The sequence below is a fragment of the Gymnogyps californianus genome, chromosome Z (genome assembly GCF_018139145.2).
Source record: "Gymnogyps californianus isolate 813 chromosome Z, ASM1813914v2, whole genome shotgun sequence".
NCBI lineage: Eukaryota > Metazoa > Chordata > Aves > Accipitriformes > Cathartidae > Gymnogyps > Gymnogyps californianus.
Window position 1 is genome coordinate 47,901,509 of NC_059500.1, and position 19,560 is coordinate 47,921,068.

General features: G+C 39.6%; 1 protein-coding gene and 1 non-coding gene across 2 annotated transcripts; both read left to right on the forward strand.

The window, feature by feature from the left end:
* The first annotated feature begins 323 nt into the window (after nucleotides 1-323).
* HAUS6 (HAUS augmin like complex subunit 6) lies at nucleotides 324-19,440 on the forward strand. The gene is made up of 17 exons (XM_050912891.1): nucleotides 324-444; nucleotides 979-1,074; nucleotides 1,826-1,907; nucleotides 2,919-3,051; nucleotides 3,621-3,768; nucleotides 7,254-7,319; nucleotides 7,442-7,493; nucleotides 7,695-7,877; nucleotides 8,499-8,683; nucleotides 9,883-10,012; nucleotides 10,605-10,698; nucleotides 12,540-12,630; nucleotides 14,062-14,125; nucleotides 14,781-14,966; nucleotides 15,838-15,973; nucleotides 16,353-17,369; nucleotides 18,169-19,440. Exons 1-17 carry the CDS (start codon nucleotides 350-352, stop codon nucleotides 18,216-18,218), a joined length of 2,808 nt encoding a protein of 935 aa, XP_050768848.1. The 5' UTR covers nucleotides 324-349; the 3' UTR covers nucleotides 18,219-19,440.
* Nucleotides 13,835-13,964, forward strand: LOC127027878 (small Cajal body-specific RNA 8). Its single transcript, XR_007767840.1, has one exon. It is a non-coding gene; the product is annotated as a small Cajal body-specific RNA 8 (non-coding RNA).
* Nucleotides 19,441-19,560: the final 120 nt, after the last annotated feature.

The following is a 19,560-nucleotide window of genomic DNA, read 5'->3' on the forward strand; positions in this document are numbered from 1 at the left end:
GAGCTCGCCGCCCACCTCGGCGCGCAGGCGCGAGGCCCCCCTCCCCCCCCCCGGCGGCGTACTGCCGCCCGGACTACACCTCCCGGGAGGCCGCGCGCCGCGGCGCGCTCGGGTGGCGCCAAGTCCCCGGCCTGCCTTGCACGCTGTCGTTTCTGGAGCGTGGGGGCCGGCGGGAGCTCTCGCGGCGCTAGGGCCTGATGTAGGCGGGCCCCGCGCGCGGGAGGTTTTGGCGGGCGGGGGAAGGTGGCGGTGGCGCGGCGGCGGTTAGGCGGCGGTTCGGCGGCCGTTGGGAGGCCTCCTGCTCTCCACCTGGTTTCGTCGGCGGGTGCTCCGTGAGCTGCTTGGCGCTATGGACATCGGGTGGAAGCGCGATCATCTCTGGCTCTACGTGCTGGCCCTGGGCTTCGACCCGGGGGCTGACGACGGCGACTTGCTACTGGGAACGTAAGTGCGAGGGTGAGCCGGGGAAGGAGGAGAAGGTGGAGGGCGGCCCTTTTGCGGCCGCCGGCCCCCGAGCTCCTGGTTTCACCCGGGAGCGCACGCCTCAAGAGGAGGCGGGGGGGTCTCGCCATGGCCGCCGAGGGGTCTGGTGCCCTTGGCGAGACGTAACACAGAGGAAATGCCTGAATTGATGTAGTGATCTGTGTTACCTGTGTCTGAAGAAATGAAACCCAGAATAAGTCTTGCTCTCCGATTGATGCATCCCGCACAGTCATATGGAGAAAGGGAGCTGATTGGCTCCGTACTCTTGGTTTGAAAACTTCTTTGAGAGAAAACGCGTTCACTAAAATTATTTCGACTTTGTTAAATAAGCTGGAGGGTGTATATTTTTAACTATGCAGAAAATAAAGCGTTCAATGTGTAAGTTGTAACTTTTTAATATAAAGTAGTATTTTGTAATCTTAAGCGGCCAGTAAAAATGCTGCGTTAATTCGTCATCCTAACTACTTCTGATGTAGCTATTTATTTGTGTATTAGGGAGATGTTTGATGAACCAAACAACAGTGCATTTCATGTCATTGCCCTCTTCTTGCTTGCTAAGCTGGATCAGTCCCGTGCAGAAGCAGCTTTTGGGTAAGTATTTGGCTTGTGAGGTTACTGCTGTGCACATAATCAAGAATATGGTTTATTGAGTTGCTGAGGAGGGGAAAAAAGTGGTCTCTTAGGGAATAATGTGGAAGAAGAACATACAGTCAGAGAATTTGTTTCCTTTTGATCACAAGTCTCAAGTATCAAAAAAGTTGTTAATTAAAGTTGTTTCTGATAGTGTCTGTAACTTGGCGAGTTTGGTAAAAACTTTCATAGCTGCAAAGTAATCTACCTTTCCCATTCATTTCCCTGACCAAATAGCAAGTAACATTTCCCAGTTATGAGTTGCTGCCAGGATCTTCAGCATGGCAAGAACCCCATCTTCCTTAATGTTTTTCCTTGTGTAGCTGGGCTATTTTAGCTTACACATTAAAGAAATGGGTGGAGGAAGACCAGTGATATGAAAATTGTCAGCATTCTGATCCCCCCCCCTTTTTTTTTTCACTCTTCCCTTCTCCTGAGTTGAAAAGAGTTGCAGACAAATCTGTCTCTGAAATAGTCAATAATTAACTTATTATGGCAAGAAAACCTTGTCATTTAACAAACTTTTAGCTATTCTTGGTCTAGGCTATATCCCCTTATTTTCTGGCTCTCCCAGGAGGCATCACTAGGAAATCTTTGTCTTAGTCCTGTTCTTATAATGGTTAATTAGGTAACTGAATATTTGAATATGTTTTGAAATTGCTTTTCCTTTTTTTTTTTTAATTTCTTTTTCCCCATCCTTTTTAACGGAAAGAGACTGTTCCTTGCCAGGAGGAAGCAATTTCATAGATCCTGAATTTAGGAAGCAGTGCTGTATGTGGCTAAAAGATATTGCAGTGAGTATTATGAAGAGTGGAAATGGATGCTCTGCTCGTTTCTGTGACCTCATTCTTTTTTTGAGAGAGTATGTAGTGCTTTTAAATAAGGGTTTTTTACCAAAGAATTCAGTTTTACCTTGTGTGTTATTTCACATAGTTTGTTAGACTTGTTTGAGGAAAAAATTGTGGCATGGTGGAATTTCGATGACAGAGACTTAATCTTGGGTCTTAAAACTGCTGTGGCTTGCTTCTGGGTGATGGTATTTGATTAGACAGAAGTCTAGAAGGTTCCTCAGCTCTGGGTGAGAATAATTTTCCTCAACTTGAAAGATGTTTGCTTAAGTTGCCTGGGAAGGTGTTAATTATTGTGAAAGTGGTTTCAGATGCATGAAAAACTTTTTTAACATTAGTCTTTCCTTATATATGGGGAAAGGGATTAAAGTTTAAGGCAAGCTTTCTAAAGGAAAAGAGACAAACCAAAATTGATTGCTTCAGGTATCATTGGTTATTATGTTAACTTCTCATGCTGCCTTTGTTTTAATGATAGTTCTAGAAATCGGGTCTTTATCTACTGGAACACTTCTGCTTTTTAGTAATAATGGACAAGGTGAAAGCCAAGAATGCAATGTCTTTGAGTAAGATAAAAGCAGAACAAAGTACACTGATTAATGACTTCAGTAGAAAATACAAAAGAAAACGTGAATGTTTTTTCGAAGGTAGGGATTACCAGTTAGGAGTGAGGAGGGCAGAGATTTCTAACATTTACCCAACACTGATTTCAGTCTTTGCGTTGAAACTGTCTTTCACGTACAGAACTAGGGATGGTGGCGGGAACATTAAAAAAGTTTTAGTCTCCTCTGCTGACTAGAGTAGATGTCAACTGTGGTGGCAAAGTAGTTTAGCTTTGCATCAGGCTCGCTAGCAAGTAGACTGCAGTGTTTTGGTATTCAGCTAAATGTTTGATGGCTGTTGTTTAGGCTTTATTTCTTAGATTAGTTTTGTGTTTAAAACCAATTTTAACTTTTCTAGAATGAAGACCAAAGCTGTCTTCCACAATTTACACCTTCTGCATTTATTTCTCCTGCTGGTCCTAAATTTATTCACCTGTTTTATCGGTTTGCGAGACATGTAGTGGTTGAAGACATGAAAACAAACTCTGTAGGTAAGCTGTAATGGAACAATAAAAATGCTTCATTTGTCATGTTTGACAGTGAATCGGTCAAGTCTTTAACGTATGCCAAGAGCTTTAAGTAGTTCTGAGTTGGCTGCTCAGTTCCAAATCTTTCACAGGGTTCTGTGCACTTGCATAGAGCTACTGCTAATAGAACAATGCAGATTGTTTTGCTTTCTATTGCTTTATGGGTCTTGCTCCAAGGTTCATCTGTGTAATGCTGTACACCATTACCCACACAAGCAATGGTTTGGTCCAAAAGTATTGGACCACTATACTATACTCTTTCTCACAACTTGAGGAATTCTGAACGATCAGAACTGTCTATTCTTGTATTGTTTTGGTGACCTAAAGAATAGGGAAGGGGAGTGAGAGTGAGAGAATGAAAATGTATACAACTGAAAGAGCTGGCAAAAAAGGCAGTACACTGCATAATCCATTTCAGTCCAGGTAAAATGGGCATCTTGATTTGTGGTTCTTTCAGTTCGGACTAGGTAGATTAGGAAGTTGTCTATTTGCTAAAAGTGAATGATGTAATCCAAACATTAACTTTCATTTAGGCACTGATATACCTTTTGCTGAAGCTGTAAAGTTGACACCTGAGGATAAGTACATGGCAAATGCAAGATGTAGAGTTGCATACAATAAACTTCTGCAAATTTTTCAAAAGGAAGATTTTGTTATTCAAGAATATGAGAAAAAAGCACAGTAAGTAAAGTGTTTAAAGAAATGGAGTCTTTTCATAAAAGCTGACTTGTGTGTGTATTTTTTAAAAGGATTTGAGGAGGCTGCATCTGCTTTACATCATGAGTTCTGTTGAGCTTCTCATTTTTTCCTCCTTTACCTCCTTTAACTGACAGTTCTACTGTTTGTAGTGTCTTTTGTGAAGCATAGTAGTCTAAAGAAATTAGTTCTTCAGTTAGGAGATGCCATATTTTGGAAGATATGGTTACTTGGGCATTAAAAATGATCAGGGAATTCTGCGTGTATAGCACCATGATTTCTTAACATCTGAAGGGTCATATCTTAGAATATAACTGTCTCAGGATGAAACATTTGGTCTTTGCTTAATCACTGTGGGACACATTTTATTTACATAATCCTTAATTATTTCACCAAAATTATGCTATTCTTTATTCTTGTGTATGGAAGACATTTCCAGTTTGAGAAACAAGAATAACTGGAACTCTCTGTGCCGGCACAGAGTTATATATGAGTGGAATTTACAGAATTTGGGTGGGATACTTTACATGACTGGAGCACTGTCATGGACAGTTGCCAGCTGTTCAGTAAATGGCAGAAAAGGAGGAGAAGTTGCACTGTAGGTGAAAGAGCAGTTTTCAGTGTATGTAGCATATCTCTGTACAAGAGGACCTGTCTGTTTCATGCCTTTGGATCAAGATCAGAGGGTTTAGCATCAAGGGAGACCTCATGGTGGGTGTCTGCTCTACACCTCTTCCTCTGTACAAGGGAAGGTACATAAAGCCTTCTTTAGACGAATCAAACACACCTCAGACCTGCAGGCTTTGATTCTTATAGAGGACTTCAGCTTACCATGGTGTTTGCTGGGAAAGCAGTACAATGGTGCATTAGCAATCTGGGAAACGAGTGCATTGAGGATGACTTTGCGATATGATTGCTGGGTGTGCTGAGTAGGAGCGGTGCTCTTTTGAACTCACTGCTTACAAGTAAGAGAAACTTTTCTGGAGACATAACTGCCAACAGGAGCTTTATGGTCACTGCAGCCAAGATAGTAGAACTTAAGATCCTAAGGAACATGAGGAAGACAAGTGGAAGAATAATGACACTGGCCTTAAAAGAGTGGATTTCCACTTGCCCAGGGAACTGCTAGGAGGTATCTTGTGGAAAGCAGAAGGGCTCAGGAGTGCTAGGATATTTTTAGAGATCCTTGCTGAAGCTCAAGCGTGGTCCATCCCCTTAAGTGGAAAAAGAAGCAGGCATAACAAGAAACCAACCTGGTTAAAACAGTAAGCTAGTGATAGAGCTCAGAAACCAAAGCAGCAGCATATGGAATACAGAAAAGGGGACTGACTCCCAGACATAAATACAGAAATATTTCTCAGGTGTGCAGTGATGTAGTTATGAAGGCCAACAGCTAAAGCTCTGAGAGCCTGGTAAGAGCCTGAAAAAAGGCTTCCATAGGTATGTTACTAGGAAGTGGAAGTACATGGAGGATTTAGGTCTGCTTCTGAATGAAATGATAAGTTAAGTTACAAGTGTGAGAGGCTGAAATACCCAATGCCTTATTTGCCTCAGTCTTCATGGGTAAGGTCAGTGGCCCAGTCTCTGTGCCAAGAAGCAATGATGAAAGAAGCAACAAACCACTGATAGTAGAACAGGGTAAAACGGAGGTTCATGTGTACAAACTGGACATACACAAACCTTTGCTACCTGACGGAATGCATCCAAGGGTGCAGAGATACTTACCTGGCATCATTTCAGAACTGCTGTCATCTTTGGAAAGATAGAAGGCTAGCTAACGGGGTGAGCCCAAAGGGTGGTTGTACCTCAAAGTCTAACTGGTAGCTAATCGTGAGTGGAGTTCCTCTGGGGTTGATACTCGTTCTTATACTATTCCTTGTCTTCATAAGGGATATGGATGACAGGATTGAATGCAAACCCACCAAACTTGCAGATGATGCCAAACTGTGAGGAAAGGTAGATATACTGGAATGAAGAGCTGTTACATAGAGAGGCCTTGCTGGGTTTGGAGACTTGCCCAACAAGAACTGTGTGAGGTTTAACAAAGATCAGTGTGAAGTCCTGCTCCTGGGATGGAATGACCCCCAACAGCAGGACAGGCTTGCAGGTGATTGGCTGGGGAGCAGCTCTGTGAAGAAGAACCAGAGGTGAAAGCAGTGTTGGTCCACAAGCTGAGCGCTAGTCAGCAGTGTGCCCTGGTAGCCAAGAAGACCAGCAGCCTCCTAGGCTGTATGAAAAGGAGCACAGCCAGCAGATCAAGAGATGTATTTCACTCTACCTGGCAATTCAAGGCCACACCTGGAATACTGTGTTCAGTTTTGGTCCCCCCAGTTGAGGAGAGAGATTGAAAGACAGGAGAAAGTCTAGCAGAGGATCACAATGATTAGAGGGTTGGAGATCTTGACACATATGAGTAAAAGCTGTAGAAATTGGGTTTGTTTAGCCTGAGGATGACAAAGCTCGGGGGTTTAATCTCAATCTTCTAATATGTAAAAAAGTAGTTGTAGAGAAGGTGAAGGTACTCTCTTCACAAGGATGTGTGGTGACAGGACAAGAGGCAACAGGCCCAAGGTGCTTAAGGGAAAACTCCGTCTGGATTAAAAGAAAAATTAAAAAAATCTCATGTGAGAACAATTAAACGCTGGAATAGGTTACTCAGAAAAGTGGTGGAATCTCCCTTGCTGGAAACATTCAAGACTTGGCTTGACAGGACCATGAGTAACATAATTGAAGGCTCTGCTTTCAATGGAAGGCTCAACAATATAATTTCCAGAGGTCAAAGTCTCCTAAACTCTGATTTGTATAATTCTGCGTCTCCTCTCACCCTGCTTGGGAAGTGTTAGTACTCTTGCTTACCTTGTGAGTGGTACCCTTCAAAAACATAATTCTCTATAGTATTTTCATTCTCAACAAGGCATCAGAACTCTGAAGATCCTTTGGAATTCAGCATGATTCAGGCATCCAGTGTTTCTGAAAGTCAGGCCACTGTATTTTTACATGCTTAAAAATTTTATAAAAGCATTTTAGCTTTGGCAAAAGAACTTTAGTGGTCCAGCTGCTTGTACTCCAGTATTCTCTTCTCTGTTTTTTTTGAAACTGAGGGATTTGGTTACTGTACAATTGCTGAATATATTTGGAGGTTTATATTGATAATGTAGGTTTCTAGTAACTTCATTATTGTTCTTGGGTCTAGTAAAAGCCATTCCATTGCAATAGAATAAGTGACAGCTTAATTGCTTAATTTACAAGTATCTTAATGACTTTCCTGGCTGTCTTTCTGCACAAAGTCATGGTGAGGAAGTCAAGGATAAGGGGTTTTTTTTGTGTTTGCATTGTTCCAAAACTACCTCAGTATGCAGATTTGGAAAGAATGAGCATGACTGGTTAGTGATTGTAAGGAATTCTGAGAATAGCAGAATAGAAACTTGGATTTTTAAAAAATCTGTGGTAACTGTTAACTTTTTTCCTAGGCTTTTAATTAAAGAAATAAAACAGATAAAGTCTGAATATGCAGTCCTGGAGATGCAGTCTTGCATGTAAGTGTTTTTCTTTGTAACTAAGTTAGCATATATAAAATTGATTTCTTACTCAATTTTATGAATATGAACTATAATTTCATTGTAGTCCACTTGAACTTTTGTTTTGCATGTGCATATAGGATGAAACAAAGTGACCAAAACAAAAATGACAAAACTGAGAGAATTCAGAAGGTGAGCATTTTTTCTGCTGTGCCAGCATACTGTACTTCTTAAATTTCTGCAACACTTACTCTCAGATACTGTTATTTCCACTTGTCTACCTGTGATTATGCTAGCCCCTTCATCTGCCTTTATGCTGTTTTGATACTCTGTCATTATAGATATTATGGCAAACATTTTAACATAGCATTTTTGTCCTTCTTGCCTATTAAGGTCCGCAGTATGTGGACACTTATAATGGAAATGCTTATATCTCTGAAAAAGGAAAAGGAAGTTGTGGATTCTGTACTTGATGTACTTGAAGATTGTTTTGATGAGTGCGTTTTAGATGGAACTAACGTTGTTTTCAGTGTTCCACAGCTGTTGGCTCACAGAGTTGAAAATGACATACACCAAGTAAGTAATTTTTGTCCTTCTTGCTAAACTTTTTTTTTTAGTCCCCAGGGTGTAATTAGATACCTTTAAAAAAAAAAAGTACTTCACAGATGGTGAGATGATTGCTTAAGGATGGAGAAAATATGTCTAATTTGTATGTAAAAGTTTGTTATGATTATGCTGCTGTTTTGTATTGGTTATGTTTCAACCATTAACTTTTTAAGTTCAATAACTGCATTGGTAAGTCTGCCTGATTAGTACTTGATTTTTTGTTGTTTAGACATTAAAACTAGATTAACCAGTTTAACTATTGCTTTAACTAATGGGCTTTTGTTTCCAGTGTGTAGTATATGGTGCTCTTTAGGCCTGCCACATCTTTTTGGGCAGTCGTTAAACAGAATACCTCGTTAGTTGAAGTTTTCTTAGTTCGTATTGCTTTATAGGCTGCTTTCAAGCAACTGATTCTAGAAAACAAACGTGAGGCTTAAATCTAGAGTGCGTTTTTGAAAAATGAAACAATCAGGAACCGAGGCAACATACAGAGTGGAACTTTGTATCCCTGCTCTGACTACAGAAGACATAACTTTCTGATATTGGTGCTGTTCACTAATTCTTTTTTGTTCTTGCTTGCTATACTTCAAGCCTTGTACAGGAAATGTATATGAAGCTGAAAAACTGAATTTCTTAACAGTCATTCAGTTATTAAATGAAGCCCTGAGGACATTGAGAGATGACCTTTGTCAATTTGAATTAAAAAACCTACTTCAGGTCATTGAGGATAGCATTACGTTCCGCAATGAAGTACGACAGAATTTGGAAGAAAAGAGGTAGTTGTCTGGAAATTTTCTCTGGTTCCTTGTTCTTTAGTCTAAGAGTCATGTCTTCCTACCTTGGAGTCTTTTCTAAAATAATATCATTTATAGTGTGAACATGTTGGTTCAATCTTTTTCCTTTGCCTGTCAGAAACTCACATTTGTCTTGATTATCTGTATAACTTTTAACTGAGGTTTTTCTCTAGGTAACTGTCGTGGTTTAACCCCAGCCAGCAACTAAGCACCACAGAGCTGCTCACTCACTCCCCCCCCCCCCCGCCCAGTGGGATGGGGGAGAGAATCAGGAAAAAAAAACCCTCATGAGTTGAGATAAAGACAGTTTAATAGGACAGAAAGGAATGAAAAACAATGATAATGATAATAATAATATGACAATAGTAACACTAAAAGGATTAAACTATACAAAGCAAGTGGTGCACGATGCAATTGCTCACCACTCGTTGACCGATGCCCAGTTAGTTCCCGAGCCGCGATCCACCCCTCCCAGCCAGCTCCCCCAGTTTATATACTGGGCATGATGTCATATGGTATGGAATAGCTCTTTGGCCAGTTTGGGTCAGCTGTCCTGGCTGTGTTCCCTCCCAGCTTCTTGTGCCCCTCCAGCCTTCTTGCTGGCTGGGCATGAGAAGCTGAAAAATCCTTGACTTAGTATAAACACTACTTAGCAACAACTAAAAACATCAGTGTGTTATCAACATTCTTTTCCTACTAAATCCAAAACACTGCGCTATACCAGCTACTAGGAAGAAAATTAACTCTGTCCTAGCTGAAACCAGGACAGTAACTTCAGCTTTTTGCCCTTGCTTCGTTAATATTTTAGGGTTTGTTCTTGGGGACCTCACTTGCTACCTGATCTGATTTTTTTTTTTTTTTCTTGTTATGTTAATCTGTACTGGGATTTTAAAACTTTATGTGAAACTGACGTAGGGAAAGTTTAAGTGTGTTTCTCATTTTGTGTATGTATTTTAGTGTAGTTTTTCCAATTCTACTGTAAGAAACATGAAGACCACCTAGCAGCTGCTTTTTAGGTTGTGAATTTCAGTTCTTAGTGCATGCACAAAGGCATGAATCAGTTGATACATATCAAAGATTTTGCAGGATAAGGGAACACATAATACTCTCCGTCTTTATGCAGAATTGTTATCTCTACTAACAGATGTGTTACGTTCATTTTCCATGCTCATCTGTTACAGGCTAAACATAGAGCAACAGCGTTGTGTGTCAATGAGTGGATCTATTTCTAGAAAACAGCAGGACTGGGAAGTGAAGTGGAAAAGGTTTCATGGCCTGTGTCCTTTTAATTTAATCTTATATCAGGATTCAGTAAGTAGTGTTCAATTTATCTGATTCTGGGGAAGAGAAAGGGTGAAGGTGAGTGAGGATGTACATCTAAGCTGGTGTGTTCTATTGCAACACTTAAGCTTTATATGTAAGGTTAGGGAATTGGATAGCACAATGTAGCAGAAATTGCTTTACGAAGTAGTCTTTCTTAAAGAAGATACATTTGACTTAATGACAGCTGGTGTCTTCATTTCAGATGGGGGATGGAACCATCTTGTCAAGACAGTAGATCAGCATAAGAGTGAGCTGATTGGTTTTGGTTTTGTCCATGTCCATTCCCCCATGGAAACTGAGCTTTCGTGTGCTATCAGTCTGAACATCTGCTGAGTTCTGTTTTTCCCTTTTGAAGTGATCTGCTTGATGAATGAATAGTAATTTCCATTCTGACATGCACATGGATACAGGGATCTGAGGTTATACCCTTGCCTAGCTACCCAGCAGAGAGAGGAAAAGTTTCATGTTGAGTCTGACAGCTGGTTTGCAGAAAAGCTGTTGTAAATAATTGTCTGTTAATTGCTGTTGATATGTAGATTTTTTCAGCCTGCTTGTGTAACTTTTTTTTTTCTTTTGAAAGGAACTTGATTTGTTCAGAGCTTCGCCACCCCATTTTAATCCTGCAGAACAAGATGAGGATAGTGTCTTCTGTCAACATCTATTATCAGTTCCAGGTGGGTGACCAGGAGACGCTTCTTTTCCTTCTCCCCCCTCTGCCCCAATTGTTAAAAGTTACTTAGAGTCAAAAAGACTCCTTGCTTGTGTTTGCAAGTATCTTTGATAGTCTCTGATAATCTGGTTCTGAATGACTCCTTGCCACAATTGCCTTACATTTTTCAACCTTGTCATATCTCAAAGATTCTCTGAAGGTTTTGATATGGCAAAAAACCAATGCTGGAGCTGTTTGGTATGTTGTTGTTCTTGCACGAAGGATGTTGAGACAGATTTCCCTGTACAAAGGTTTATTCATGGGCTCTAGAGAATACATTCCCTCTAACAGTAAAAGTTGCTTCAGGTTGGAGCAGTAATAAGAAAGAGAGAAGGAAGATAAAACTTTTCCCATTGGCCAGCTGGGAAAAGGAATTGAAAGTGTCCTCCCAGGTAAGCATCTTTCCCTGGTGCATTCTGAAATACTTACTCCACAGTAACTGTGCCATTTGTTCAGGACCTTACTTGATCTCTGTGTTGGTTGCTTTCAGTTATTAGGTTAAGTGCTGACCAGAGCTCACTTTGATCAGACATGGATGTTGCACATGGTAATCGGCTGGTGAGCTGATTGTATTTTCCTAGGTAGTGCTTACTGACCAAGTGTGGACTGTCCCTAGTATAGAGTTATAAATTAGAAGCTACAAAGCAAGGGTGGAAAAGGAGGGGGAAGACAGCTTGAAGCGTATGTCATTTGCAGTCCCTTTTAGGAAAAATGACGTAGCAGATGTGTGTTGGAATTTCAAGGTGCAAAGCAATAGGGAGAAGATCCTTTTGGTTACAAAGGTGAGAGCACTGCTCCAGCAGTCTGAGGGTATGTAGGTATAAGGCTATAAGCTGCAAAGGAAAGGCTACAGAGTTGCAAATGGAAGGTCATTTGCCTTAAAAATTTCGAAGATTAAAGCACTGTGCAATAATGCTGTATGCTTCTGGTAATATCAGAAAGCTTGAGACAAACTGGTGTCTGTGGCATTCTTTCTACTCTGTGGTTAAGGTGCTTGATCTGAGAATCCAGCCACTAAGACGACTAACTTTCTGCCTGTTAACATGGTAAGGTTTAAAAAAAGTGTTAACCTCACCTAACTTCTTGAAGTCAGCTTGGATTTTGGAGGCGTTGTTGAGGTGAATACAAAACAAAATGCCGTTTATGTTTGCAGAAGCTGAAATTTAGGGTTAGTAGAGAACTACTGAGGTTAAACTTTGGCTGTTTATCCAAATGATGTGCCAAAATTGATACTTATTTTTCTAAAGAGTCCTGAGCTGAGGTACATGTGCCTCTGGTAATGTGCAAAAGATTTCCTTATAGTGTGCCTTGCCTTGCTTGGGCTGAGGCAGCATTGATCAGAGGGATGAGTATGTCCACAGAGATATTTATTGATAAATTCAGGTGAAGATGGTGGGGAAAACGTGCGTGGAATTTTGCTTTGTGGAATTGATGTGCCACACAACTGATGCGCACATGGAGAGGAGGGGATAATGATGACGTGTGGCTGGGATTGTAGTTTGGAGGAAGGTGGAATGTATGATTGATTTGTGCAAGGCAGCAGATAGAATCATGCCTCTTGAACACGTGTTCAGGAGCAACACAAATAGGTGCCGGTTGCTAGTGACATCTGTGGCTGCAGGTGGTACCTGAGCAAAAGGATTGATTCCACTGTCCTGCTTATGTATTAATGTATTTTTCTTGAAGTGTTCATAAAGTTCATCATGTGAATAGTCGACAGAAGTGGTCTGAGTCACTTGTGTCACCTGGGAAGCCTGAGCAAAAAAAAATGGAAGCAATAATAAAACTCTTGACTTGCTTTTCTAGAGGTTTGTGACTCTATTCATGAAGTACATTATGAGAAAGATGACGGGTCATTGGAAACTATGATGGATGAGTCAACACCACCACCAAGAGGGTATGATGTTAATGAGAAATTGATAAAAAAGCAGTGGAAAAAAATAGAAATTTACTTGTTGGAGTTGAATATATTGCATCTCTTGATCCTTAGTGGAATATTTCAGTAGCCCACTCCTTACATGTCACATCCACCTGATTTAGCAAGATAGTCCTGAAGTAACTGCTGCTTTCTCCAGCTGGTGACCGATTGATCAACTGGTTGCTGCTGAATAGGATGTGCAGCAGCCAAATTGGAAGGTTTTTATCTTGCTTTTTAACTACGCTCTTTCAAGCTATAAGAGGCGGGTGGAGAAAACAGAGAATTCTGTTTCTCAGGCTGGGTTGAGGTAGGCATATATGTTCAGTATAGCCTGAGAATAAAAGAACAGAAGTTCACAGGAGCCCTTCTTTTGTGTTTAAAAAAAAAAAAAAACGAACCCAACTAAAAGCAAACCGAAACAAAAAACCCTGACTCCCAAGCAGAATTACTGTGGTAAACCTTCTCAACAAGGCTTTTCTCATGAATCTACTAAAATCACTTTGTTCTGTAACTTCTCTTACTACAGTTCCAGCAAAGGATAGAACACAAAACAATGATATTCTAAAAAGTTGTGGCCTGTTTGTCATTTACTTAGTCCAGGAAGGTTTCATGACCTTTTGAATAACACTATTTCATATGACTCCTACAGATACTTGCAGGTTGCCTACTAGGAGATAAAGGGAGTTAGCAAAGGAAGGCTGTCCTATACTTAGATATCAGTAGATGTAGTTGCATATAAGTCTCAAAGGTTGTCCAAGTATTTAACAAAGCCTAGATTTCTCTCAGTGACTTCATATAGCATGGATTTTTGTCTGCTTCTGATTCTAAAGACAGATAACAGCAAATACTAACTTTTTAAGGTGCGTTCTTCCTAACAAGTGAGGATTGTACCTCACATTTTAGAGCTATACAATTAGCACTACACTCATCAGAAGTGGTAAGACTGAAGGTTGTGGTAGCTAGGTGATTGTTAAATATCAGCAAGTTCATATAGGAACAGACCTGTGGATGCCAGAGGTGATTCAGAGGAAGAATATCTAGGGAAAAGAACATTATCAAGTCTGGAAGGCTTTCCAATTATCTTTGATTGCAGAATACAGAAGACTGGTTTACAAAATGTATCACAAAATCCCTTCTTTTTCTGTTTGGTAGTCAAGGGAAAAGTTTCATAATTTATTAATTTTGGGAGGCTGATACACAGCTAGGGCTAAATCTGCTCTAATTGTCACATGTTCTCCCTATAGTAAAATTGCCTTCTGATGACCGGGACGAATTGAGGGAAATCGTAACGGACAGATACGGGGCACACAATATATAATGGCCTTCTACTAAGACTTGTATGCCACTTGTTTAATTTGTCTTTAAAATTATTTTTTTTTTTAATCCCCCTTCTCTCCCCCACCCCCCAAGGATCTCTTCAGTGCCTTTGGAGTTGTCAAAAGCATCTGAAAACAGAGACGTGTTAATTGAAAAGGTTATTCTTCAGTAATTTCCTACCTGTCAAAGAAGTTAAACTTATGATACTTAAATTCATGATACTTGCATTTTACACTGATTGTAGCCTAGACTTAGTATTTGAGGGGGAGGGTTGTGGATTTTTTTTTTTTAAAGTAATATTTTTACACATCTGAGTCAGTCCTGTAAAACTAAAAGCTAACTGTCAGGACTTCATTAAGCTTTAGGAAAGGACAGTAGGAAGTAGGTGCACTTGCACCTGACTTCCAGTACAACGTACAGTGTGTCACTGATTCCCTGCTTGCTGAAACAGTCTTTTTGGTGTAAGCAGCGGTCAGACTTTTCTTTAAGTTGTGTGTGAACTTAAGGGTTATAATGTGGCCTAAAAGCAACTTGAATGGACACATGTCTGTTGCACAGTTGTTCACTGTAGCATGTTCAAGGTAGTTGCAGATGAGTCATGTGTATTCTATGCAACACCCTATCCTAGCCACTGCTTATGTCCTACTTTAAATACGATTGTAAAAATGTTTTGTGTTTAGTTAGAGTTTGACTGAAATATTTTTATTGACTAAACACTAAGGCCATTGCTTCAGAATTTGTACAGAAGTTTCTTCATGCTAATTTTCTGACACAAGTTTAAAACTTCTGATAATTCCTGTGTATTGCTCTAGAACTTGCATATTGAAACGTGCAAGGGGAAAAAGAAGCCTGTGCCTCCAACGATCTTAAAAAATGGAAAGGATGAGTCTGCCATTTCAGAAACATGGGAGAATGCAGGTGATCATGTTATCCAGACAGAGTCTCCTGTCAGAAAAGAAGACCCTCTTAAGAAAGCCAGAGATGAACTGGCAGAAGAGGTTAGGAAAAGTTATTTTTACAATTTTTTTTTTTGTTTTTTAAATAAATGGTCATTAAATTCAGAGAACAAATTACTAGTTCTATCATAAAATGCCTCTTGTAATCCACATATGTCAAAAGTTACTTTTTTCTGCTGGATAGTAATCAGTGTCACTAAGTTTTAGGGGCGACTGCCCAATTAAGTACACCCTGAAAGTATGGAGCTTGTGCAGTTATACTTATAAATTGTGGTGAAGTGAATAGCACTTTCAGTAGAATCATGGTATGATTTTTATCACCTCTCATACTTTAATCTATGAACCACTGCATGTATTAAGAGTTCAACAGTCCTTTTTGTTTCTGAAGTTATACAGGTTAAATATTTAACAGGGGCTTGGGAATTTTAAGCAGGAATTTTTGGTATTTTATTTAAGATTTAACTGAGGAATTCCTTCACAAGAGTTACTGTAAAATGTGCCACAGCTTGATTTGGAAAGTAAATCGCATCTTTCACTGAAATGGTACAGTTATTTTTCATCTGCTAAAATGTTTTACTTATGTAAATATAGCTCTAGTCTTCATGCTTACACAGTTCTTGACTAATGTCTTAAATATATTCTATCTGGGCACATTTTCTTATTTTAAAGATGGATTCATAGATGATGAGGGAACAATCAGAATTGAATTCTGATTTCAGTCCCCTATCTTCATTTTGTGTTTTTAGGACATTGTGGTCATTGTGAGCCTAAGTAGTAAATGACGGAAGAGTCAGGAGATGCCAATCTCTTCAGATCACTTGGAGAATGGAGTTTATTTTGAGCCATAACTGACAGAAATAAAGAGGTTATAATTTTGCTTTCTCAGGATTTGCCCTTCTCTAACATCCTACAGGTTGCAAAAACAGTGATATCTGAGTCGCCTCAGAGTGGTGAAGGAAAAGGAGTGGCATTGGAAGATCTCATTAGCTCACTGGCTTTTAACCCATTTCTAACAAGGAAACAAATTCCCCGAACTCCAGAAAATCTGCGTAAGTCTAAAACTCTGTTTTTGTAATACTCATTGATTAGAAATGTGATTAGTTCATTGATTAGTCACACAAGAAGAAAAAGATAATTATTTCAGTGAAGCTGCAAGTTATCCTGATGGCTCACTCTGTAACACAACATAGTAGGCCTAATAAGATGTAGGCCTAAGAAGATGTGAATACTGAGAATTTGATTTAACATAGATTTTTTTTTTTCTGTGTAGAATCCCCTTTGTGTTGAGGAAGAAAACTAAGCATTAGCAATAGAAAGCGGCTATACATCTTCCTTCTTGGATTGCTTATGTTACTGAGGGACAGAAGAAAAACTGATTGATTGAGTGTATGAAAGTACTAAAATTTTACCTTGGTTTGTTCCATTTAGTTACTGAAATTAGAAGCTCATGGAGAAAAGCTATTCAGACTGAGGGCTCATCAGACATAGAGCTGGCCCCAGCTGAAGTAATCATAGAAGAAGCTCCAGTGGCTACACCTGTAAAGCAGAAGGCGGCAGACTCTAGATTTGTGTGCCCTGTCCTTGCATCTTCTGTACCTTTGTTTGATCCTCCCTTGTCAGAAAGAAAGTCCCAATTAAGTTCTACAGAATTGAGACCACAAGAGCAGATGAGGATAAGTCATATAATTGAATCTCCAGTTTCAGAAACATCTGGAATGCGAGAGAGTGAGAGAACTGAAGCACAGGAATTAAAATGTGTTGTTTTGAACAAAAGTTCTGTAGAAGATCCAGAAGAACAGACTTTTCAATATGTAAAGGAGAGCATGAATACTCCAGATATTTGTTCAGAAAACGATAGTAGAACAAATGTTCTACCTTCAGACCACTTTCAGGGTTCCTTAATGGGTGGGATGCTGCACAGGAATGCATCTCCATTGTTAAGTTCTATCTGTCGTGAAGGTATCCTCTTGGGGATATTGGATGAGACGCTTCCAGAAGAACTTGATAACATAGATACCAACAAATCTGCAAGCTCAGAGTCTCATTTTGATGTAATAGACAGCACATATGTAACAGATAGTTCAAAAAATAAGGGGGATATTAAAGAATCAAAGCTAGATCTACAGTCCCTGTTCGACACATACAAAGCACTGAAAAAGACTGCGTCTAGAAGTGAAGAGGAGCTGCATCAAATATGTAATGGAGGTGAATCTGTAAGTTGTAGATCAGACCTAAGTCTTGCACCAGAAAAAAGAGAAAGAGGTGAATTGTGTGGTCCTCTAGAACTCTTCTGCTTAGATGAAGAATTTACCAAGACGCCATCGCCAAAGTCTTTTAATGAAAGAAAATATTCCCTGTCATCTTTGCTGGTATCCTGTCAACATCTGGAGGAAATGGCATCAATGGTACATGAAATCCCATTAGACTTAATGCATAAGTTGAAGGGTAAGTGTCAATGTACTTTAGCAACAAGATTTTGTCCATTCTGCCACTGGTATACTACCATAAATAACTTACTCTGAATAGCTGAACCTTGCTGTGGAAGCGTAGGGAGATGGATTGTTTGTATGCTTATTCCTTATGGAAGATGAGACATAAAAGCAAAGGAAATATGCTTCTTTTAGTTGTATCAGCATCTTGCAAGTAGGAGGGAAGGTGTTCATCTGACTTTCTGAGGTAATCTGCAGCTATTCAAAAGAAAAAAAAAAAAGCCTTAAGGTGTATTAGCAATGGAGTAATCTGAAGTTAAATTTTGAGAATTCACAAAGTAAGTTTGAAATAGTGTGTTTACTCTGAACAAATTTGGCTATTTAGAAACGTGTTATATGTATCACCCCATTTCCAACATAAGTGTCAACTTTGTTTAACCAGTAGTGCAGTGTTTACTTAACATGAGGTCAATTTTTGAAATGCATTAATAAAAATGAGCCAGTAATTGTTATACAGAAGACTTTTACCAAAACAGATGGTATTTAATGGAGTACCATGAACTTAACACAACAAGCTAGTCTCAAGGAGCAGTGAGATTTATACTTTGTGCAAAGGCTTGCTGCAATTTAGCTTTCACTTAAAATCATGGCTGTACTGATAGCAGATGATTTTACCTTACTTGGAACAGTTATCAAAATTGGAAGTAGCATTACATATATGCTTTTTTTTAATATATGCCAAACACTTTTGGAGCAGTATTTCTGTCAATTAATTAATTATTATAGAGTGCTAACTAATACACTTTTTCTTCCAGATAAAGAGCAGTTGAATGAGAAGACGGGCACGAAGGAACCATCAGGATAGAATTTGTAAAGCAGGAGCATAACCATAGTAGCGCAATTATGGTTCACTTGAGCTTGTAGCATCTTTTGCAAGCACTGCCTAGATGGAGAAGTTGCACTCCTTTCTATTTTTTGTGGAGACTGTATTCCAGTCTAGTTTTTTAAGAGTGTCAGTTACCTGCTCTGGTTCTTCCAATTTCATGTCATCCATAGTAGCATTCTATGTACAACCCATTGTTTATGTATAGAACTATATGTTCCTTTTTAAGCATATGTTTAAAAATAGCTGATGTTGAGTAGGTGGCATAATCCTAGAAAATGGAAAAACAAAGTCTCAAATGAGAAATAGAGACACCAAAGATTTCACTGTCTTGCCCATACTCTCCCCCCCGATTTTACTTGGTGCTCCACATTCATTGGATTCTTCTCTTTTATTGAGACTTCTGGTTGATATTGCCATCAGTTCTACCTGTTAATACAGACTGCTCTGTTTTTATAAACTTCCACTAAAGTGCCTGTTTCTTTAGTGTGAAACATTTATTCAGTCATATGCCTAAAGTTGTAAAAATTTATGACCTGTGGTAGTGTTAATGCCACTTTATTTTCAAATAGTTGATATACATTTACAACGTTGTGAGGTAAGTAACTGATAATACAGTTTGCGGTGGGGTGGTGTCGTGGTTTAACCCCAGCCAGCAACTAGGCACCACACAGCCGCTTCCCCCTCCCCCCTCCTAGTGGGGTGGGGAGGAGGAGGAAAAAAAAAGTAAAACTCGTGGGTTGAGACAAGAACAGTTTAATAACTAAAGTAGAATAAAATACAAAATATCAACAGTATTCTCACACTAAATCCAAAACACAGCACTATACCAGCTACTAGGAAGAAAATTAACTCTATCCCAGCTGAAACCAGGACATGTGGGAATGTAAAAGTTGAGGTTCCAGCAGATAAACTTCTGATTGTAAAAGTACTGACCCCCAACCTGATGTGTTTACAGAGTTTTGAAGCGTTGCTAAGTTGTTTTTCTGTTCTGGTCTATCTTTTACGTCCTTTCTTCTAAAACAGTTGCAAATAGGTTTTAAGAAGAATGTCCACCTGTATTTGACATATTCCTTATAAAGCAGAATTTGACAAGCTTTATGAAAAGAGATTTATGTGGCTGGTTGTGGAAGCTATAATGTGACTGCTAACATGTTAACACCTGAGAGGGAAGTGCTTCTTAATAGCCCATTTACATACTTAATCATGGTCAAACAGCTAGAGAATTGGAAGGTCTGACCTTAGCTATCAGCTGTCTGGAACAGGCCCAGCTGTGTTCCTTGCAGGCGTGGGCTCTAGAGCTTGGTGCTGGTGACTTCACAAA